At 38.8% G+C, this 17,862-nt stretch overlaps 1 protein-coding gene across 1 annotated transcript in view; it reads right to left on the reverse strand.

The window, feature by feature from the left end:
* FAM13C (family with sequence similarity 13 member C) overlaps window positions 1-17,862 on the reverse strand; it is a 135,333-nt gene that overhangs the window by 2,851 nt on the left and 114,620 nt on the right. Inside the window, 5 exon segments of the mRNA XM_037803805.1 lie at window positions 2,257-2,358; window positions 4,190-4,386; window positions 5,697-5,792; window positions 13,623-13,834; window positions 15,203-15,284. Of these exon segments, the coding sequence (XP_037659733.1) occupies window positions 2,257-2,358; window positions 4,190-4,386; window positions 5,697-5,792; window positions 13,623-13,834; window positions 15,203-15,284 (689 nt within the window).

Below are 17,862 nucleotides of genomic sequence, written 5' to 3' on the forward strand. Positions count from 1 at the left end.
CTGTGCTATGGTCCAAACTTATAACTGGGTGCCTGAATACAATCTTAATTTTGCAAAACAGATCTAAGTAAAGAAATGGTCTAATTTATAGGGAAACACTAGTAATCCATTAAGACTTTTCCCTGGTCCTGCATATTCCATTGTGTACTTACCCCCATCTGAATACTTCCTCCTTATATATATTTACACTTGCCATCCCTTCTTACAAATAGGCAATACTACCACTAAAATAAACTACCACAAGAGTGCTGTGCCCAGAATGAAACTTTTTGCTGTATATTCCTTGAAGCAGTTTTTCCTTCATTTAAAGCAGGCTAAGGGGCTTAACACAGTTCCTGGTACATAACTGCTAATAATAATGTCATCTACATGATAAGCATGTCTTGTGCATGATAAATATTACCAAGAAAATTTACAGAGCCTTAAAAATTTTAGTAGTCCATTAGTATGGCTGTTTTATACCTATGGATGGTTAGACCTTTTCAATAAAATGTCTTAGGAAAACAAGGTTAAGATTCATACTTCCCAGCCATTCACTGCTTAATTTTAGTTACATCATATCACTGGTTTTTGCAATTAGTTGAAATATATCACCACAAGAGGGCAAACAACCTCTTGAACAGATATAGGCATAGCTGAAATGGGTTTAGGACTAACAGGAGCAGAATACTGTATATAAAACATAGCTTCCCTGAATATCAAAAGATACACCAAGTCCCACTGCAAATCTACTAGACAGGACTACTAGCACAGTGAGGGGTTCTCAAACTATTTAAAACAAACTCCTGAGTTCAAAGGGATAAAAAATGAAAATTTACTCAGGGAACCCAAAATTATGAAAATAAATTATGCAAGTACTGAAGTGTTTAACTCATTTCTCTGGTCATATATAAAGACTATATTGATTTAGAATACTGATAATACCTCCCCAAATATTTCCCTGACTGAAAAATTCCTACAAGGTTTTCTTTTAATCTAAAAGAGGCAGAGATCAGAAACTTTAATGTAAGTCACATATATGCCCAAAACATAGTATAGCAGATAGTACAAAGTCACTATTCCAAAGACAGTCTTACAGAGAAATATGAATAAAAGTGTTATAAAAGAAAAGAAAAAGATATGGAAATAGAAAAACAGATATAAGAAATCATGTTTTATATTCTAAATTTAGCAGTATCATACATTTTCCATGAGATTAGTTAATATTAGCAGAATAATGATAAGTGCCATCAACAAATGACTATTATTTGAGTTTCTGTGCTATGCCAGACACTTCCCATATATTATCTGTTGTTGGTCCTCATGGCCATCATATGAAGCGCTTAATATTTTGCGTTGAAGAAACAGATTTAGAGTGAGGAAGTTACCTGCCCCAAATCACAAAGCTAGCCACAAGATAAGTAAGTTAGACTTGTAGCAATCAACTGGGAAAGAAGATTCAATGTAGAAAACTAGATGGGTTACATCTGTATTTGCTGAATGTAAAAAGCTCCTGACTTAAATAAGTTCAGTCCTAGTGAATGGCCCAGGAAGGCTGAAATGGGAATGCTGTCAATGATTAAGAGGTGTGTATACAAAGCTTTTCAGGTGCCTTTAGAGGATAATCCATGTTCATATGGGCAATTCTCAGGCTCCCAAACTAAAAGCAATTCAGGAAAGGCAGATGCCTAGATGGAGAAGAATACCAAGGGGCCAGTTCAGTACTGACCCCAATGCTTATGCTCTAACATCTTGGTTTTAGAGAGTTGGTTGGCAATAGAGATTATACTTAAACATTTATTTAAGGGATAGAAATAACAGATATGAATTTTTGTTCCAATATATTTAATAATTATTTTGACATTTAAAGGAGATTTTTTTAACAGAAGAATTCTAATTTAATAAAGTAGGGAATAACTTGTGGAACTAAGTAATCAAGAACCAAAAAGTGATCTGGGCTGAAAAAATCAAGTAAGTTTTGTTTTTAAAGGGTTAGATAAATTCAACAGTTAAAATGAGATGATGCAAAGTGAGGGGTGTTTCAGCAAACTTCTCTTATTTTTTAAAGGTTGATGTAATATTTAACATTTCCAGCCTCTCACAAAGCATGGTAATGGCACTATCAGAATGTTGCATTGGACAAATCCTGGTCTAGACCAGTATGAGAATTATTAGCACCTTCTGTAAATTCCCCATTCCTACAGAAACATTGGAGCTCATTCTTAACAATAATTCCCTAGGAAATATTAGCTTAAAATTATTTCTTCCCACACTTACCTTCCTGTTTGCTTAAAAAACTGTTCTTCAAAATCTCTTAAGGCTTTCCGAAGTCTCTTCTTGTCAGCTCTAGTTTCTCGGAGATGGTCAAGAAGTACAGGCCTTTAACAGGTAAAATATAAATTTGCTATTACTGAGCTCTGGCCTAATTGAGACATCATGAAGAGCAGATTTATCTGATCAGTAAAAGCATATTAGGACTCTGAAGTGTTCTCCATATAGAGTCTCCTTTGAATAAGTACAGCACGTGTACACCATGACCATGGTGTAGGAACACATGAGCAGAGGAAATTATCTTATGAAAGTAATGTCATAGGAAATTAAAAGGACAGACAAGAGGCAAGGAGACTAGTTTTGAGTCCATTGTAAGAAATTGTGAGGGTAATGGCAGTATGAAGAGATGAGAGGGGTACAGACATTCCGAAGAAACAATCATCATAAACAATCGTGATAAACTGAACATAAGAGGCACAAAAGGAAGAGACTTTAAAGAAAATTCAACCCTTCTAATCTAAAGGCTGGAGTTATGTACCACAGAAAAATGTGTTGTTAATCTTATTCCATTCCTGTGGATGTGAACCCATTATAAATAGGACCTTTTGATGCCGTTACTTCAGTTAAAGTATGGCTCAACTGAATCATGACCCATCTTAATCCTATTACTGAAGGCCTTTTACAAAAGGCCACAGAGAGAAGCCACAGGAAGTAGCCAGAAAGTGGAACCCAGAAAAAGGAGACCATGCCATGGAAAAATCAAGGAACCCTCCAAATTCATGACCAGCCAGAAGATACCAATCCTGGGAGGAAACAAGCCTTCTAGCCTCTGAAATCCAAACCATTATCTGTATTTGTTTTAGCAGCTGGAAACCTAAAACAGGGAGAATGGTCATATCTTGGGGAATAAAACGAAGCCCCAGAAGAAAGGTACACTTACATTTCAAATTCTACTCACTTCATTCTCCTCAGACAGGAGAGAAGAGTCATATACTTTGAACAGGAATTTTTAATCTGGGGAACCTGCATATGGGTTTCAGTAATTCTGAACTCTCTGAAATTATATATAGCCGTTTTCTAAGAAAAGATTCTAATGCTTTCAAAAAAGTCCAACACGCTGTAAAAATTAGGAACCACTTCTTTAGCGCACACACACACACAAGGAAATAAGGACTTTATGCTACGTAACTAAATAATCAGAAAATTAAATTTACTCAATATAAAAGCTCCAAAACAAGTTACTCTTATGTGAAGTGAAATTAAGGTACCAACTAATTCTACAGGCACATCAAAATCTGAACTTAGATTTTGTGGTCCCACCTCAAAGATTTGTGTGATTCCATCCCTACCTTGGGGTATAAAATCTCAATCTGGCTGCAATATAGAAACCAAAGATGGCCAAATTATCAAGAGGAATGCCAGTCACTGAATAATGATAATAATTACAATAATGATAATACTAATGAAAATCCAAATAGCTCCCAAGAGGCCATTAGGAAACAAAGGGCAACTCATTTACTTAAGGCCAAGAGGATTCTCAGTCTGGAGAAACCATTTTATCTAAATGGAAGAAACCAAGATACAGGCCCACATAGGATCCCACCCCCTTTCAGTCCAGCATTTTCAAGGGCCAGTTTTGCTTCACACACTTCTAAGAATTAAACCCGGACCAGACCCTGCTGAAAAGAGGTGTGACCAGTGCAAAGTGAGCTTCAGCATTTATGGCATCTTTAAAATGTTATTGGGAGCCTTGGTTCCTCATGACTTTATCTTCTCAATTCTCCAGTTAAGAGAACAACCAGATCATTCTTTTAGGATTACTCTTTGGTGGTTAACACTTTTTTAGAGAGCCTAAGAGCTCTTCTAAGAGCTCTCATGTGCACATAAGAGAGACCAGAAGAAAGTAGAAGTAGATGCCACACTTAGGATTCACACTCACATGGAGGCCTCATGTAAATTGGACATGGAGAGGGCTGACTGTTTGACTTCTTTCTTTTCATCTGGCAGCAGGACCCTAACAGGATCAGTCTCATTGGAGTAGGTAAGGTGGTCGCCAACAAGAAGGTGAGATACTGGATCTGTCGAAGAGGACTGTTGGCTTCCCTGTGGATAGTCTTCATCGGAGTCTTCTTCCTCCTGCTTATCACAGGCAGAGTTAAATACAGAAAGTCAAAAAATGTGAAGTGCCTCTTGAGGAAGGAAAATCAGGAAGGGAGAACCATAAGTGGACAGCATAAAAACCAGTAGGTGATCTCCTGTGCTTAATGAGGACAGGGCAGGAAGCAACCAAGAGGAATGCTTTCTCAGTCACATTAAAATATTTGCAGAACTAAGGAGCAAAGAAGCATTCAAGCTGGGCTAACATGCTCACCAAGTTTATGTTTGCCAAGTCAAAGCAGCATGGCCATTCAAGATCTGCGCCCATTTCTGGGCCCCACTTCCAAGTGGTCTCTCCCTTTGACCCAGACCTTGTGGGCCCCAGGTCCATACCAGTGACATGGGTTAGGATGAGATGGATACCTTTTATCATCCAGAAATAACCCAAATCAGGTCCAGATGTGTGCCACATTCAGATAAGAAGGACACTTAGCAAATTGACAAATTTAGGGAAGAACTCTATAAAGGCCAAAGCAAAGTGGGAGTACTCCTTAACCTATTGTAATAATTCTGATCATAACTAAAAGAATTTCTTGCAAGGAAATCTGAAATTCATATTCCATTTTAGATTATGCTTTCTTAATGAAGAAATTTCAAAGACTATGAATCATTATGCTTTATGGCTTTAAAATATAGGTATATAAATGTACTGACATATACTGAAGTTTATATTAATATCCCTTTTTATATTGATATCTTGAGCAAGCGACTGTTTTGATACTGATGGAGTAGGATTTGTGATGCTTTTGTAGTTCCATATTCCTGTGACTCACTAATTTTTAAAAGTAGTCTGACTCAATTTCAGCACTCTTTTTTTTTTTTAAATAAGTCTACTCAGATCTTCCATACTATTGCTCAAATGGTACCAAAAATATTTTGCATTATATCAAAGAATATACTGTCAACTTTCTTATTAAAGAAGAAAAATTACCCAACATGCACAGAATAGAAAGACTGTTTTGTCTAGCTGTTTTGTAAATTGGACAATGCCAAACTGAAATCCATTGTCTATTCTCACCACCCAAGCATGAAAGCAAATGTTAAAATTGACTTCAAAAATATAAGTGCTATATATTCCTGCTTCACAGTGTCCTAATTATCAGCCATTGTTTAAATATAGTATTGGGACTTGGGAAGACCACATTTCGACCTTGTGAAATAGTAACTGGTCTTGGCAGCATACACTGACAAATGGCTCCTTCATAACTCTCATAATGCTGCCTCCCTAACCAAACATCAGTACAAAGCACCAGTACAGGTTTCTGCTTAATGCAAGCGTCCTGACTTACAATTGTTGGGATAAGAGAAGGCGTTGACAAGATTTGCTTGATAATTCTGTATCGGTCATAAAGAGGCTTTATGAGGTTCTTGTCTTGCTTAGTTACCTGAAAAAACCAGGAAATTAATTATTGTTTCTTTCTCAAACAAGCATCAAAATATCAGTATTTTTAGCAGGCAAAAAAAAAAAAAATGTCTTAGGCTTCAAAGTAAAGGATTACAGTTCTATAATGGAACAGTAATTAGAAAAAGGAAAACCGTTTATAAGACACTATATAAAGCACATGCCAATTTACTTCTCAGAAGGTTTCTTAAAGGACAGGTCCACATTTAGAAAGATGGTTTTAAAGTTTTCTTGATGAATCTGCAATGCCTAAATAGTAAGGAGGATCTTCTTTAATTACTTCTTCATTCTCAAAAAACCAGTGGGTGAACAAGAAAGACCTATAAGTTTTTTCTCTGAAACATCTATTTTATCTGAATTTTTGTTATTAAATCTACAAACACTAATCTTGACCAAGGTCTTCTTCACTACCTGCTTGGATTATATACCATCTTATTGCATAGCTCTAACATTAACTAGATTATTATGGACAAAACATTTAAATTCTCTGCACCATCAATTTCCTACATATATAAGAGGTTCCTTCCCACTAAAAAATTCCATAACCTTTTGGCCCACTGAGCCATTCTATGTACCTCTGCTGTATGACCTGACCCTAAGCATTATTTCCAACAGGTCATATTGTGCATAAAAATTTAAATAGTCCCCCCCCCCCTTTTCTCCATCCATCCATCCATCCAGCCCAAACTCCTATGCTTGGCTTGCTTGTCTCCCTACTGTGTGTCCTGCATTACTGTGCTATACATCTACTCCTCACAGCCTCCCTTTTTCACTCTGGTCCAGTGGTTCTCACTCAAGAGGGAATGGGAGAGATATGGTATAAATAGTGCATAGCATAATCACACGGTTATCTTTTATCAAAGTGCACATGCCCAAGAGTGCTATCTGGCTCTGAGGGAAAAGGAAATGCCTTGGGCATATGTATTTTTTAAGCTTCCCAGTTATTCTTATGCTACCTTACCCCCATCCCAGTTGAGAACCACAACTAGTCCCTACTGATCTCCCTTTTCTCTGAACTCCTCTATATCATATCTAGGCCTTAACTATTTTCTGTGTTTTCAGCCTTGTCTGCCCAAATAAATTCAAGATTTCTTAAAGACAGAAATCACATTGCACATTCCTCAAAGTATCCAACACATTACCATCCCCACTACCAATCTATCACCTAAGGTTTGCAGGTTTGTATGCTAAAAAGGACTCCAATTTTTAACTGCCTTCATATAAATTCCGGAAGCTACAATATGAGCCTCTTTTTCTTTTTCTTTTCCCTCAGTAGAAAAAAAGATCACCTCTCTCTGTGGAAGCCTTGGTTAAGTAACCCCAGGAGGTTTTCATGTGTCAGCCCAATCATTCCTTAAACACTTTCTTAGTCATGCTACATCTTTCCATGAAAAAAAAAATGCCTATCAAAATGTATTCCATGGGACTTTAATAGTGGTAGAGAAAAAAATCTCAATCCAGAAAGTTAAGAAAACATTGAAATAATGTTTTTTATGCATATCTCATTGGGACTTATATACTAATAGAAAGCACTTCAGAAAATGCTGCATTTAACTATTATTGGTATCTCTCTGATACAATTTTGTTTGTGATTTTATTTATTTTTAGTATATACACAGGATTCTAGAAAAATTAAATTTAATCCTAAAATTGAAAGCCTTCTGGACCAAAAGGGAGAAGAGAAATGAACCAAAGTAAAGTTTCAGGGGCTGAGAGATTTCAAATGGAGTCAAGAGATCATTCTGGAGGTTATTTTTATGCATTATATAGATAATCCCTTTTTAGTTTTTAGTGTATTAGAATAGCTAGAAGGAAATACCTGAAAAGGCTGAACTGCAATCCAGTAGCCTTGATTCTTGAAGACAATTATATAACCATATAGCTTATATGGTGTGACCGTGTGATTGTGAAAACTTTGTGGCTCACACTCCCTTTATTCAATGTATGGACACATAGGTAGAAAAATGGGGACAAAAAAGTAAATGAATAATAGAGGGGGATGGAGGGGATGGGATGTTTTGGGTGTTCCTTTTTACTTTTATTTTTATTCATATTTTTATTTATTTATTTTTTGGAATAATGAAAATGTTCAAAAATTGATTGTGGTGATGAATGCACAACTATATGACAATACTGTGAACAACTGATTCTACACTTTGGATGATTGTATGGTATGTGATTATATCTCAATAAAATTGCAGGAAAATAATAAAAAAATTTAATCCTAAGAGAAAAAAGAAGAGAGTGACCAAAAAGAAAGTTAGAATGATGAATGTCATTGTAGGAAAGTATCTGCCACAGATGCTAGATGAGAATTAGGGTGTATGTACAATGCATGCACTGATCTTTCAATCTAAAGATTCCAGGATTTCAATCTTAAAATCATTACCCGAAGCAGTCTCCAAAGGAGACATAAAGGTTCAATGGCCTTAAGGAAAAGATATTGTCTGAGCTCTAATTCCTTAAGTGTTCATCCTTAAATTAGACTTGGCCAGGAAGGCAGACTGCCTGAGGAAGAAGGGTGAGTGGTGGAGCTATGTGCCAGGCATAGCATCTTCTACTCACAGGCTCATGGAGAGAAGCTGGAGGAGACCTACAAAGTTCATCTTCATGAAGGAAAATAAGTCAAGAGGGGAGGTCTGCTAGATAGATACACCAACTCGGAGGGGCCAGAATGCATCAGACTTTGCTATTCTTCAGCCATATACTGCTAAGAATCAAACAATTTTCTCCTCCAAATTCAATGGCTCTCTGTTACTAACTCCCCAATTGCATTTTAGTGGTCGTCTATGGTACACACGATATATCTAACTTTTGATTTTTATGTTAATGGAGGAAGCAAGGACTACGTGGAGTAATCTGAAACAGCTAGAGCTATCCAGAGTATAAATGGGTTGTCAGATTTTACAGATAAATATAAGGAGATAAACCCCAAAAGATAATTCCCCTTACTTCCTGTGTCTCCATTATTATGTCATCAGAAGGGGCAACACCAAGAGGAGGGTGAGCAAGAGAGGACTGTGCACAGAACACAATATTATATGATTTGTTGAGAGCTTGACAAGTTTGCAATACCAAAACTCCTGGCTCCCTATTCAATAAGTGATCCAAATTATTAAGATCTGGAATAACAGCTCCCAAATAAGCTGGCTTTGCAGGAGACAGAACTGTTGAGTTGCCAGCCCAGGTTGGTTTCTTTCTGAGCTATGGTCAGAAAGTTGTTTGGGGGAAAGAACTACCACAACTTAAGTGCTTTTACCACCACACCTGTTCTGTTTCCTCTCCAAACCACTATTCCATGTATTCTTTCAGAGTAAACCACTAAAATTTATAAATAAAATCATTCTCTCTAATCATTCCCATAAACAGGCTCTCTTTCAAGGAAAGAAGTAAAACTGACATTCTTCTTGCTACAGAATAAATGATGGAAATCTATTACTCTTTAGCTTTAGACACAAAGTTCTGCTAAGATTTTTCTGTTTTTAAGTATCTCCAACCTCGTATACTATATGGGGAAGAAGTCTAACTATTTGACTGAAGTAACTAGTCAAACAGTGTGGAAAATCAATAATGAAGATCAGTATACAAAGCAAATTTATAAGCAGGGCATTGTAGATTAGTATTAGCCTTGAAACTAGAGGACATGAGTTCAGATAACCAACTTCAAAATTTGCTAGCAAATGGAAAACTATGTAATCTCTGAAGCTTAGTTTCCTATATGCAGTATGAAGATTGCTTTTCATTAGTTATCACATATAAAGGTTCCTGACACAGAGTCAGGCACACTAAGTATTAGTTGAGCTATCAAACTAATTGACCCTGAGGTTACCATCAGTGCTGCCTGTTAGTAAAAAAAGGAATACCATGATGGTATTAAAGAATAAACTAAAAAAATTTTAAAAAGAACGAGAAACTAGCTCTCCATGTCTTGATATGAAAAGCTCTCCAGAATATTCAGAGTGAACGAAGGATACATAATTGTACAGACTGTTAGTTTTCTAAAGGGGTAACCTAAGAATATACATTGATTCTTGCCTGTATTTACACGAAGAGACTCTTAAGGGCACATAAGATGATAATAGCAATAGTTATCTGTTTGGGGGTGAGAGACCTCAGAGCTGGATGTGGCAGATGGAGTGGTAAGGAGCCTTTTTACTGTATGACTTTTTATATTTTCTTTTCCAGATATCTAAGAAAGTATCACCTATTCAAAACATTAAATAAAAAAGCTCAGTAGGCAGAAAGACCTTGATGGGGTTTTCCTTTTGGTGTGCTTTACTGCTAAGTCTCCCTTCTCTCTAACCTTCAACAATTTACTAATCAGTTCTTAAAATTTTATTTGATTTTTAAAAATAAAAGAATTGTGACATTGTTTGTTTTTAAATACACTTCCATCCTCAAAGATACTGCAGTTGGTGGAGGACCAGAAGAAGAAACGGCCATTACTCATCCACTAGGTAATTTTCACTATGCACATGACCCCACCCACAGTTCTTGGAAAGGGCAATAAAATAGACATATGTGTCAGCACCAATTCAGGATTTTCAAAAGGAAGGGCATAAGTAGGCACTACAATCAGATATGGGATGACTCATTTCCAGTGCACAATGGATACCCCGAAGTGATTCACTCCAAAAATCATCCACAGATGAAAGAAGAAGAAAACTGCTCCTCAATAGTATCTGAACTGACAAGGCAATACTACGGGCTCTAACACCAAAAGCAAAAAAATCAGAAATGAAGAGCCATAATAAAGTTCTCTTTAAAAAAGAGATAATTCTTCATCTTGAAAATGTTAATATTTAATGCATTTTCAGCAGTAAGGCAGGGACCCTAGATGAAAGTCATCTGTCAGTTTGAGTTCAAAGAAGCAGGACCTCAGGAGATTATCTCAAATGCTGATGAATTTGCTGAGGAGTCAGGAATAATACAAGCTGCTTTGAAGATTTTTATCCTTCTCCCTCTGGTTCTGCTATGGCCTCTGTACTCCTCTTTAAGACCCACCTTCTGGCTTACAGGTTTGCTATGCTAAGCCCTCTCAGGAAAAAAAAACTGCGGCTTATACACTAAGGCCTCCATGTTCCACTACAGATGCTCTCTATTTAGAAGGCTAACTTTAGCCTACTATAGTTACTAGGTTTATTTAAAGGGGATTCTGACACATTAAACAGTTCAACAGATACCTCATCAAAATAATAGATATAATTGCCATTTATACAAAGATGACTTCTACAGAACTCAGACATTTTTCTCTGATCTCCAGACTCTCATTTGCTTGTGCCTATTTGGCAGATGCATCTAGATGCCTCAGCAGCCTGACCAGCCATCCCGGTTTGCCCAGACACGGAACTTACGGTGCTAAATATACCCAAGTCCCTGGCAAACTGGGAAGATTGGTCTCTCTATTCCTCAAAGACCTTAAAATTAACACATTCAAAACAGTCCTCCTGGGTTTCTGTCCCCACCTCCCAATCTGCTCCTCCTTCCTTTTCCCATCTCAGTAAATGGCCCTGTTACCATCCTGGATCTTGCTTTCCTTCCCCTCTTCACATCCAATGCTTCAGCATGTTATTTTGACCTACAAAATATACTTTATGTCCACTTCTTTCCATCTCCAACGCCACTTTGCTAGTCCAACCCACCCATCTCCATACAGCAATCAAAAAGATCTTTTAAATGTAAATCAAGTCATTTCACTTCTTCCTTAAAACCAAACAGCTCCCCAATACTTTCTATGGCCTAAAATGTCCTGCAGGATAGGCTCTGATCTATCTTTCTGACTTCATTCCATGCCATTCTGTGCTCAGCACACAAACCTGAAAATTCAAAGTATGTGACAAGCTCCTCCTTGCTCCAAGGCTTCATTTCATGCTTACAGTTCCATCTGTCTAGAATGTTCTTTCCTGATCTCTTTGCATGCTGATTCTTCATTAAACGTCACCTCTTTAGCTTTCCTCATCTCATCTAAACTTTAAACAATGCGCATTATTTTCTATCACATCACACTGTTTAATTCTATGCATAGTACTTATCAAAGTCTGTAATGGTTGTTTTTATTGAGTTGTTTATTTCTGGTTGTGACCCAAACCCTTGAGATAACCTGAGCCCCCTAGAGCAGGGATCTTCATTACACTCTCTACCTTGTTTATTTTTTATGTCCAACATCTATCCAAGTACACAGCACATAGTAGGCACTCAAATCTTTTTGCAAATGAATGACTGCCCACCAGTAACCAGGCATCTCCCTTATTGTCACAATAATTATATAAGTAGGTTTTATACATATGTTAAGGATAAGGAAGTTGAATCTTAGAAAACTAATTTACTTGCCAGGTGCATATGGTTAGAAAGCAATAGGTTCAAATGCTGAGTCCTGCTCTGAATCTACTATACCAATTCCAAATCACCCTTAGCCACTGTGATCAACTGAATAGAACAAAGAATTAGGACTTGGGTGTTCACTCAGCTGTCTTTATAGATTGTGGTCAAAGTAACTATTAAATTTAGAAAATGCCCTCAAAAGCACTGAAGTATGGAGAACCCACATGTATATGTATAAAACCAGAAGTTAACCACTGGCTAACACAGAAGTCCAGAATATTTGGAGGAGGGAGGAGATATGTTGGCCAAGTGAATGAAAATCTTCTATTCACTGTTTACAACACACATTGGTTGTTTTTGAGTCTAAAGGTATTTCATGAAGACAGAGGTAGCCAAGGGCCCATTTCCACCTGTAGATCACCAGACTCAATGTAAAGGACTAGTCTAGGGGCACCCTAGGAGGAGCCTTTTGGGATTGGCACATGTTGCAACCTTATGATTAAGACCAGAGAATGCATAAGAGGGGATAAAGGCAGCATTCTCCTCAGGAAGACTTCATTCCACAGTTAAACAGGCTGGTTTGTTCATTCATCTGTCCATGCATCTACTCATCCAGTAAATCTACTCAATACATGTTATGTATAGTACGGTGATCATGAGCAATAAACAAGCCTTCTAGTCAAGAGGTTTAATGTGTAGTGTGAGACACTATGGCATACAGCATGATAGGAGCTATGATAGGGTAACCACAACTCCCACTCAAGAAAGGAAAGGCAACCAAGCCAGTCTTAGGGTTGGGGCCGGAAGGAACAGAGGAAGGTTCCCTGCCAAAAGTGAAACATAAGCATAGCTTTGAGGGGTTATCAGGTTGGTAAAATATAATTTAGTAAGTCTTTTCTTTGAGCTCCAGACTCATATATCCAAATGCTTAGATGACAACTCTCCTTGGATGTCTCACAGAGATTTCAAAAGTAAGATATCTAAAGCTGAAGTCTTCAGTTCCAACCTAACACTCCCCACGAAACCATACCTCTCTTGTTTAGTATATAAAATACTAGACCTCTTTCCTTACCATTTATCCTTCTTGGCTTTATTTTTTTTTTTATAAAACATAAGGGAAGATGGAACTATAACTGGAATTCTCTCTCATTTTATACAACATGCTTATTCCCTAGTTGTAGCTACATTTGCTAACTTATGATGGAAAAAGTTGGGGAAGGAAGGGATATGATGTACTCTAGTGTTTCTGCCAATTGCTTCCTGTCAGCATGTAACTCTATAACCTCCAGAATGGCAACATATCTTGGAATCATGTGGCAACACTCATGTCATGGCCAGTAGCCCACCAAGGACTTATCTGACTACAACTCCAGCACCAGTCTTTGGAAGAGGTTTATGTGCTATCAAAGTGCCCTGACAAAAACTGAGTAAAACCATGATCTCACTGTCACCCTGGGGAGCGTCAGGTCCCTGTGAAGACAACATGAGGTACCTGAGCATCCTCCTGGGGAGGAAGCTGCTCTCTCTTCTCCTTCAGGCGTGTCAGCGTGGCATCTGCAGTCTCCTCTCCAGAGGAGCTTGGTTCAGGGCCTGCAGCTTCTGACTTCCCATTCTCTCCGGGGACTGTGGGTTGCTCGCAGGGCAGGTTTCTAGATGGACCTTTGGGAGCACTCCCTTGTTCTTCCGAAAGCTTCAGCTTTAGTTCTGAGAAAAACTCCATGAGTTACCATGGGCAAGAAGAGTCACTGGTCTTTACAAGAACAGGGAGCCCCTGGGAGATTCCCTCCTCTGATGCCAAGTCGGTGGAAATAAACAGAGCTAATGATAGCATTCCATGGGCCAAAGCCAAATTTAATAACCAGGGCCAACAGCATTAGCTTCCAATCAGGTATAAAAACTGGGGGCTCTGGGGGCCGGGATCCCATGGAGGTGGAGGATCGTGTACGGGAGTAAGCGGGTAGCTTCGATTTCAGAGGAAAAGGCCCCTAAAGTTTCCATCTACAACCTACTGTAGCACCTGAAACTCTGCACTCAAAGAATTGTTCAGTTGGGATTCTGAAGTTGGGTAGTCAGAAGTCTCCCATGGAAATGCAGGTACTTCTGGAAATCATTACCCCTGCAGATACCTAAGGAGACACATGAGGGGATGCGTAGGGGAGATGGGAGAGCCAGCCCCAGTCTGACAGATTTCACAGTTTTGTCCAATGCCAGCTTTAAAAATCCAAGAATCACCATGACTGCAGTGTGGCTTTAGATGTTAGGATAAACACAATTAAAAATAAAAATGCCACCTGGGATTTACTGGGGAATTACATTTTGGAATATACTAGGGGACTATTCATTTGAGTGATACCATTTATAATGATTTCTCAATTACATAGCTCATTTTGTTTGTCTTTTAGTTAGACTCTGGCTTGGTGTCTAAAAACTGCATATTTTATTAACCTGCTATATCATTACAGTTTAATACCACTGAATTAATATTCCCTCCTAGTCCTTTAGTTTCCATCCTTCCAGAAATTTGGAAAAATTCCCATAACTCAAAGAATTGAAATAAGAGGGTGGAGAGAAGAAGAAAAATTTTTATGGATAAATAATGCTAGTTTTTTAAAAATGGATTTTAGAGTTAATTGATCTTCACACCACTATCTCTAAAGAGGGAGACAGAGGGAGAGCACTGGATCAGGAGGCGGGAGAACCAAGTTTAACACCTGGCTCCACCACCTCCCAGGCTCATGACCCCTCCCTCTCTCTGGGCATAACTTTCCTCAACTGAACAACAGGGTATTTGGAGGAAATGATCTCTAACATCCATGCATCCCATAACCCAGGGAGGTGACTCATTCCACCTGGGGGGCTGGAGTGCCTCAGAGTCTGTAAGGAGATTCATTAAATGGGGCCCAACAGCAAAGGAGATCCTGGACCCCTTATTTCAAGATGGGGCCTCCAACCTCAGCTGGAAACAAGGTTCAAGAGACCACAGGTAGAAATGAGTCCAAATCGCCCTGGAGCACATGATCACTACTTTAACTGCTTCCTTTCTGGGAAAAGAGACCCGTGGCTGGCATTTACCTTTGAGCTGTTTACGACCTTTAGCCAAATCATTCATCCATTTCAGGACTTCGGGATTAGAAGTCTTGTCACCATAGGAAGGCTGTGGGGGAGAGAAAAATGTGGGTGGGAGGGAAAAGAAGGGAGAAAATGAGAGAAAAGGAAAAACAAATTTTTAAACAGCAGAGCCACACAGAGTGCAGAGCACATAAAGCTAAGCAAGAAACTCAGGCCTAAAACTCCAGCTGAGGGAGTCACTTCCGGAAAACAAAGCAAACATTCTTGACCTCCTCCCTCTCATTAATCCTTGCAGCAGACACTGTTTCTAATCACACCTGGCCACCCAGCATTTCTCTAACCAAGCCGGTGCCCCCTGCGGTCTGACCCTCAGTCACCCAGTGGGCCACCTGCACCCCACCGCGATGCCGGGCGACTGCACTGACGCAAGCCCGCGCCCACTCCCCGCCCGTGGCTCACACATGCGGCTGTGACCACAACCTGTCTGCGGAATACAGATGAGCAAACTGGAAGACTTCACTCCTGTAGATCAAGTCCATACTGAAGAAAGGAGATCCCAGGATCTCTAAAACCTGTCAATAGTCCTGTGAAGTCAGTCTGTCAAGGCAATACCCAGGTTTCTAATCTTCTCACTATTTATAGACTCAATCTCATACTGGACTACCACTGAGATTAAACTTCATCACATGTGTGATCTTGGGTGTCATTTAGCTTCTCTGTGCCTCAGTCTCCTCATTTATAAAATGAGGATTATAATAGCAGCTCAGTCATAGAGTCGCTGTAAGGGATAAATTAATTAATACATGTAAAACCCTGAAAATAATTCCAGGCACTTGCTAAACACAATGGAAATGTTAGCTAGAATTACAATTGTTGTTGCTGTTATTACTACTAGTGTAGTACTACTACTACCTGTATTATTACCACTGACAGTAGTGGTAATAGTAGCAATGTTACTACTAAACCTTCATAGGAATACCAAAAATCTGTATTGGAGAAACATACATGTAGGAATACATATGTCTACCAAGTAGCCTTATAACTTGTATGTGGCAATAAGAATATATTTTGATTTTAGAAAGATATGATTTTCAGTACAAATAATTCACCTTGATTTTCTTGATTTCTCCTTTTCAGAGCATAAAAGTAGACTTTCTACAGAAAAGAGAAAATAGGAGAGGAGGATAACCAAGCGTACTCTAATCCCCTTACCCCCTGCCACCCATAAGAGATCAGTGAGAAACCTCCTTACACAGGCTGAGGCCACCATGTTACTTATATGCAAGCCCAAGATGAATGGTGACTTGAATTGAGGATACTCAAGGGGCTATATAGCAATCCTCAACAAGCTATGATCATAAACACAACAACCTGAGATGTATACACAGTGACCACATCTTCGGACTCTGCCATGTTTCTTTAAGGATCTACTGCATTCACGTAGCAACAGCAGTTGGTTGGTAAGAGGGAGACATAGATAGATGGAGAACACATTCCTCTCAAGTTCAAGGGGAAAAGCAGGTACTTTAGTGACGGCTCATCAAAGGTGCATAGGATCAGGTATAGAAGTGTGAAACACAGGCATGGCCCTGTTAGTTCAGCAGTGACATGAAAGTCTTAGGAGAGCTTGGGCAGGGGACTGCGGTTTCCCTGAGGGAGCCCTGGTGTCAGGTCCATGGACAGTTACACGTGGGCCCCCCCATCTCTCAAACAGCTTAGCTCGGCCCACCTGTGGTTGGCCAGAATGGCACACTGTGCTACTTCCCTAATATATAGCTACAATTACAAAATTCTTCATGAAATGGCTTCTTTGCTTCTTTTTGGGTAACAGTTCATTCACATGACAAATGTTTTACATTTGGTTTTTCAAAATCCTCACAGAACTCTCCATCTCAATCCTCCACACACAATTAATGCTATCTTTTGAAATATGGCAACAACAAGAAAAACACACACAAAACAATCAATCCAACAAACAAAACCAAAAACACAAAACAAACAATCAAACAAACCTAAGACACTGAGTCAGTGAGCATCAAAGAAATGAGCTTTCACTACTGCATATAGGACCTTGGAGATATTTAAGGCTGAATTTCCTGACAAAGTATTTTAAAGATCGAAATCAATTTCTGAAATGAATTTTTTATTTCCCTACCCTTGAGGGAGCTTTTCAGAGGTTAAATCAAGCTTGCATGGATGGCAGCTTTCAGCACATGGGAAGTTTTCATATACAAGCTGTGGCTCTTCAAGCCTTCTCACTTCTGAACTGAAATATTCTGGTATAACAGATCCCTACGGCCATATATACAGAAGTTATGTGGTTTCTGTTTTGCTCAGTACGATTAAAATGGGGCCCCTGAACCACATAACTGGGGAACCAATGAACCAGATTTGTGGTTTGCCAAAGATGGCTCACAAGACACCTTGGAAAGTTTTCTGGATTGGGAATAAAAAGAACCTGAGCTGGCTGGGCTAGATCAATTCTTTGCTGTATGGGTCTCAGAAAGCCACTTCCCTTCTCTGGGCCTCAGTTTCCTCAGTCATTGAATAAGAAATGAGATGGATTGATCTCTTCCAATTATAATATTCTCTGATTCCACTGAAAGTAGACATCTAGCTAAAGCAGCCTTTTCTAGGCCCATGAGTCCAATGATAAGTCAAAT

This window comes from Choloepus didactylus, chromosome 15 (genome assembly GCF_015220235.1).
Source record: "Choloepus didactylus isolate mChoDid1 chromosome 15, mChoDid1.pri, whole genome shotgun sequence".
NCBI classification, from domain to species: Eukaryota; Metazoa; Chordata; class Mammalia; order Pilosa; family Megalonychidae; genus Choloepus; species Choloepus didactylus.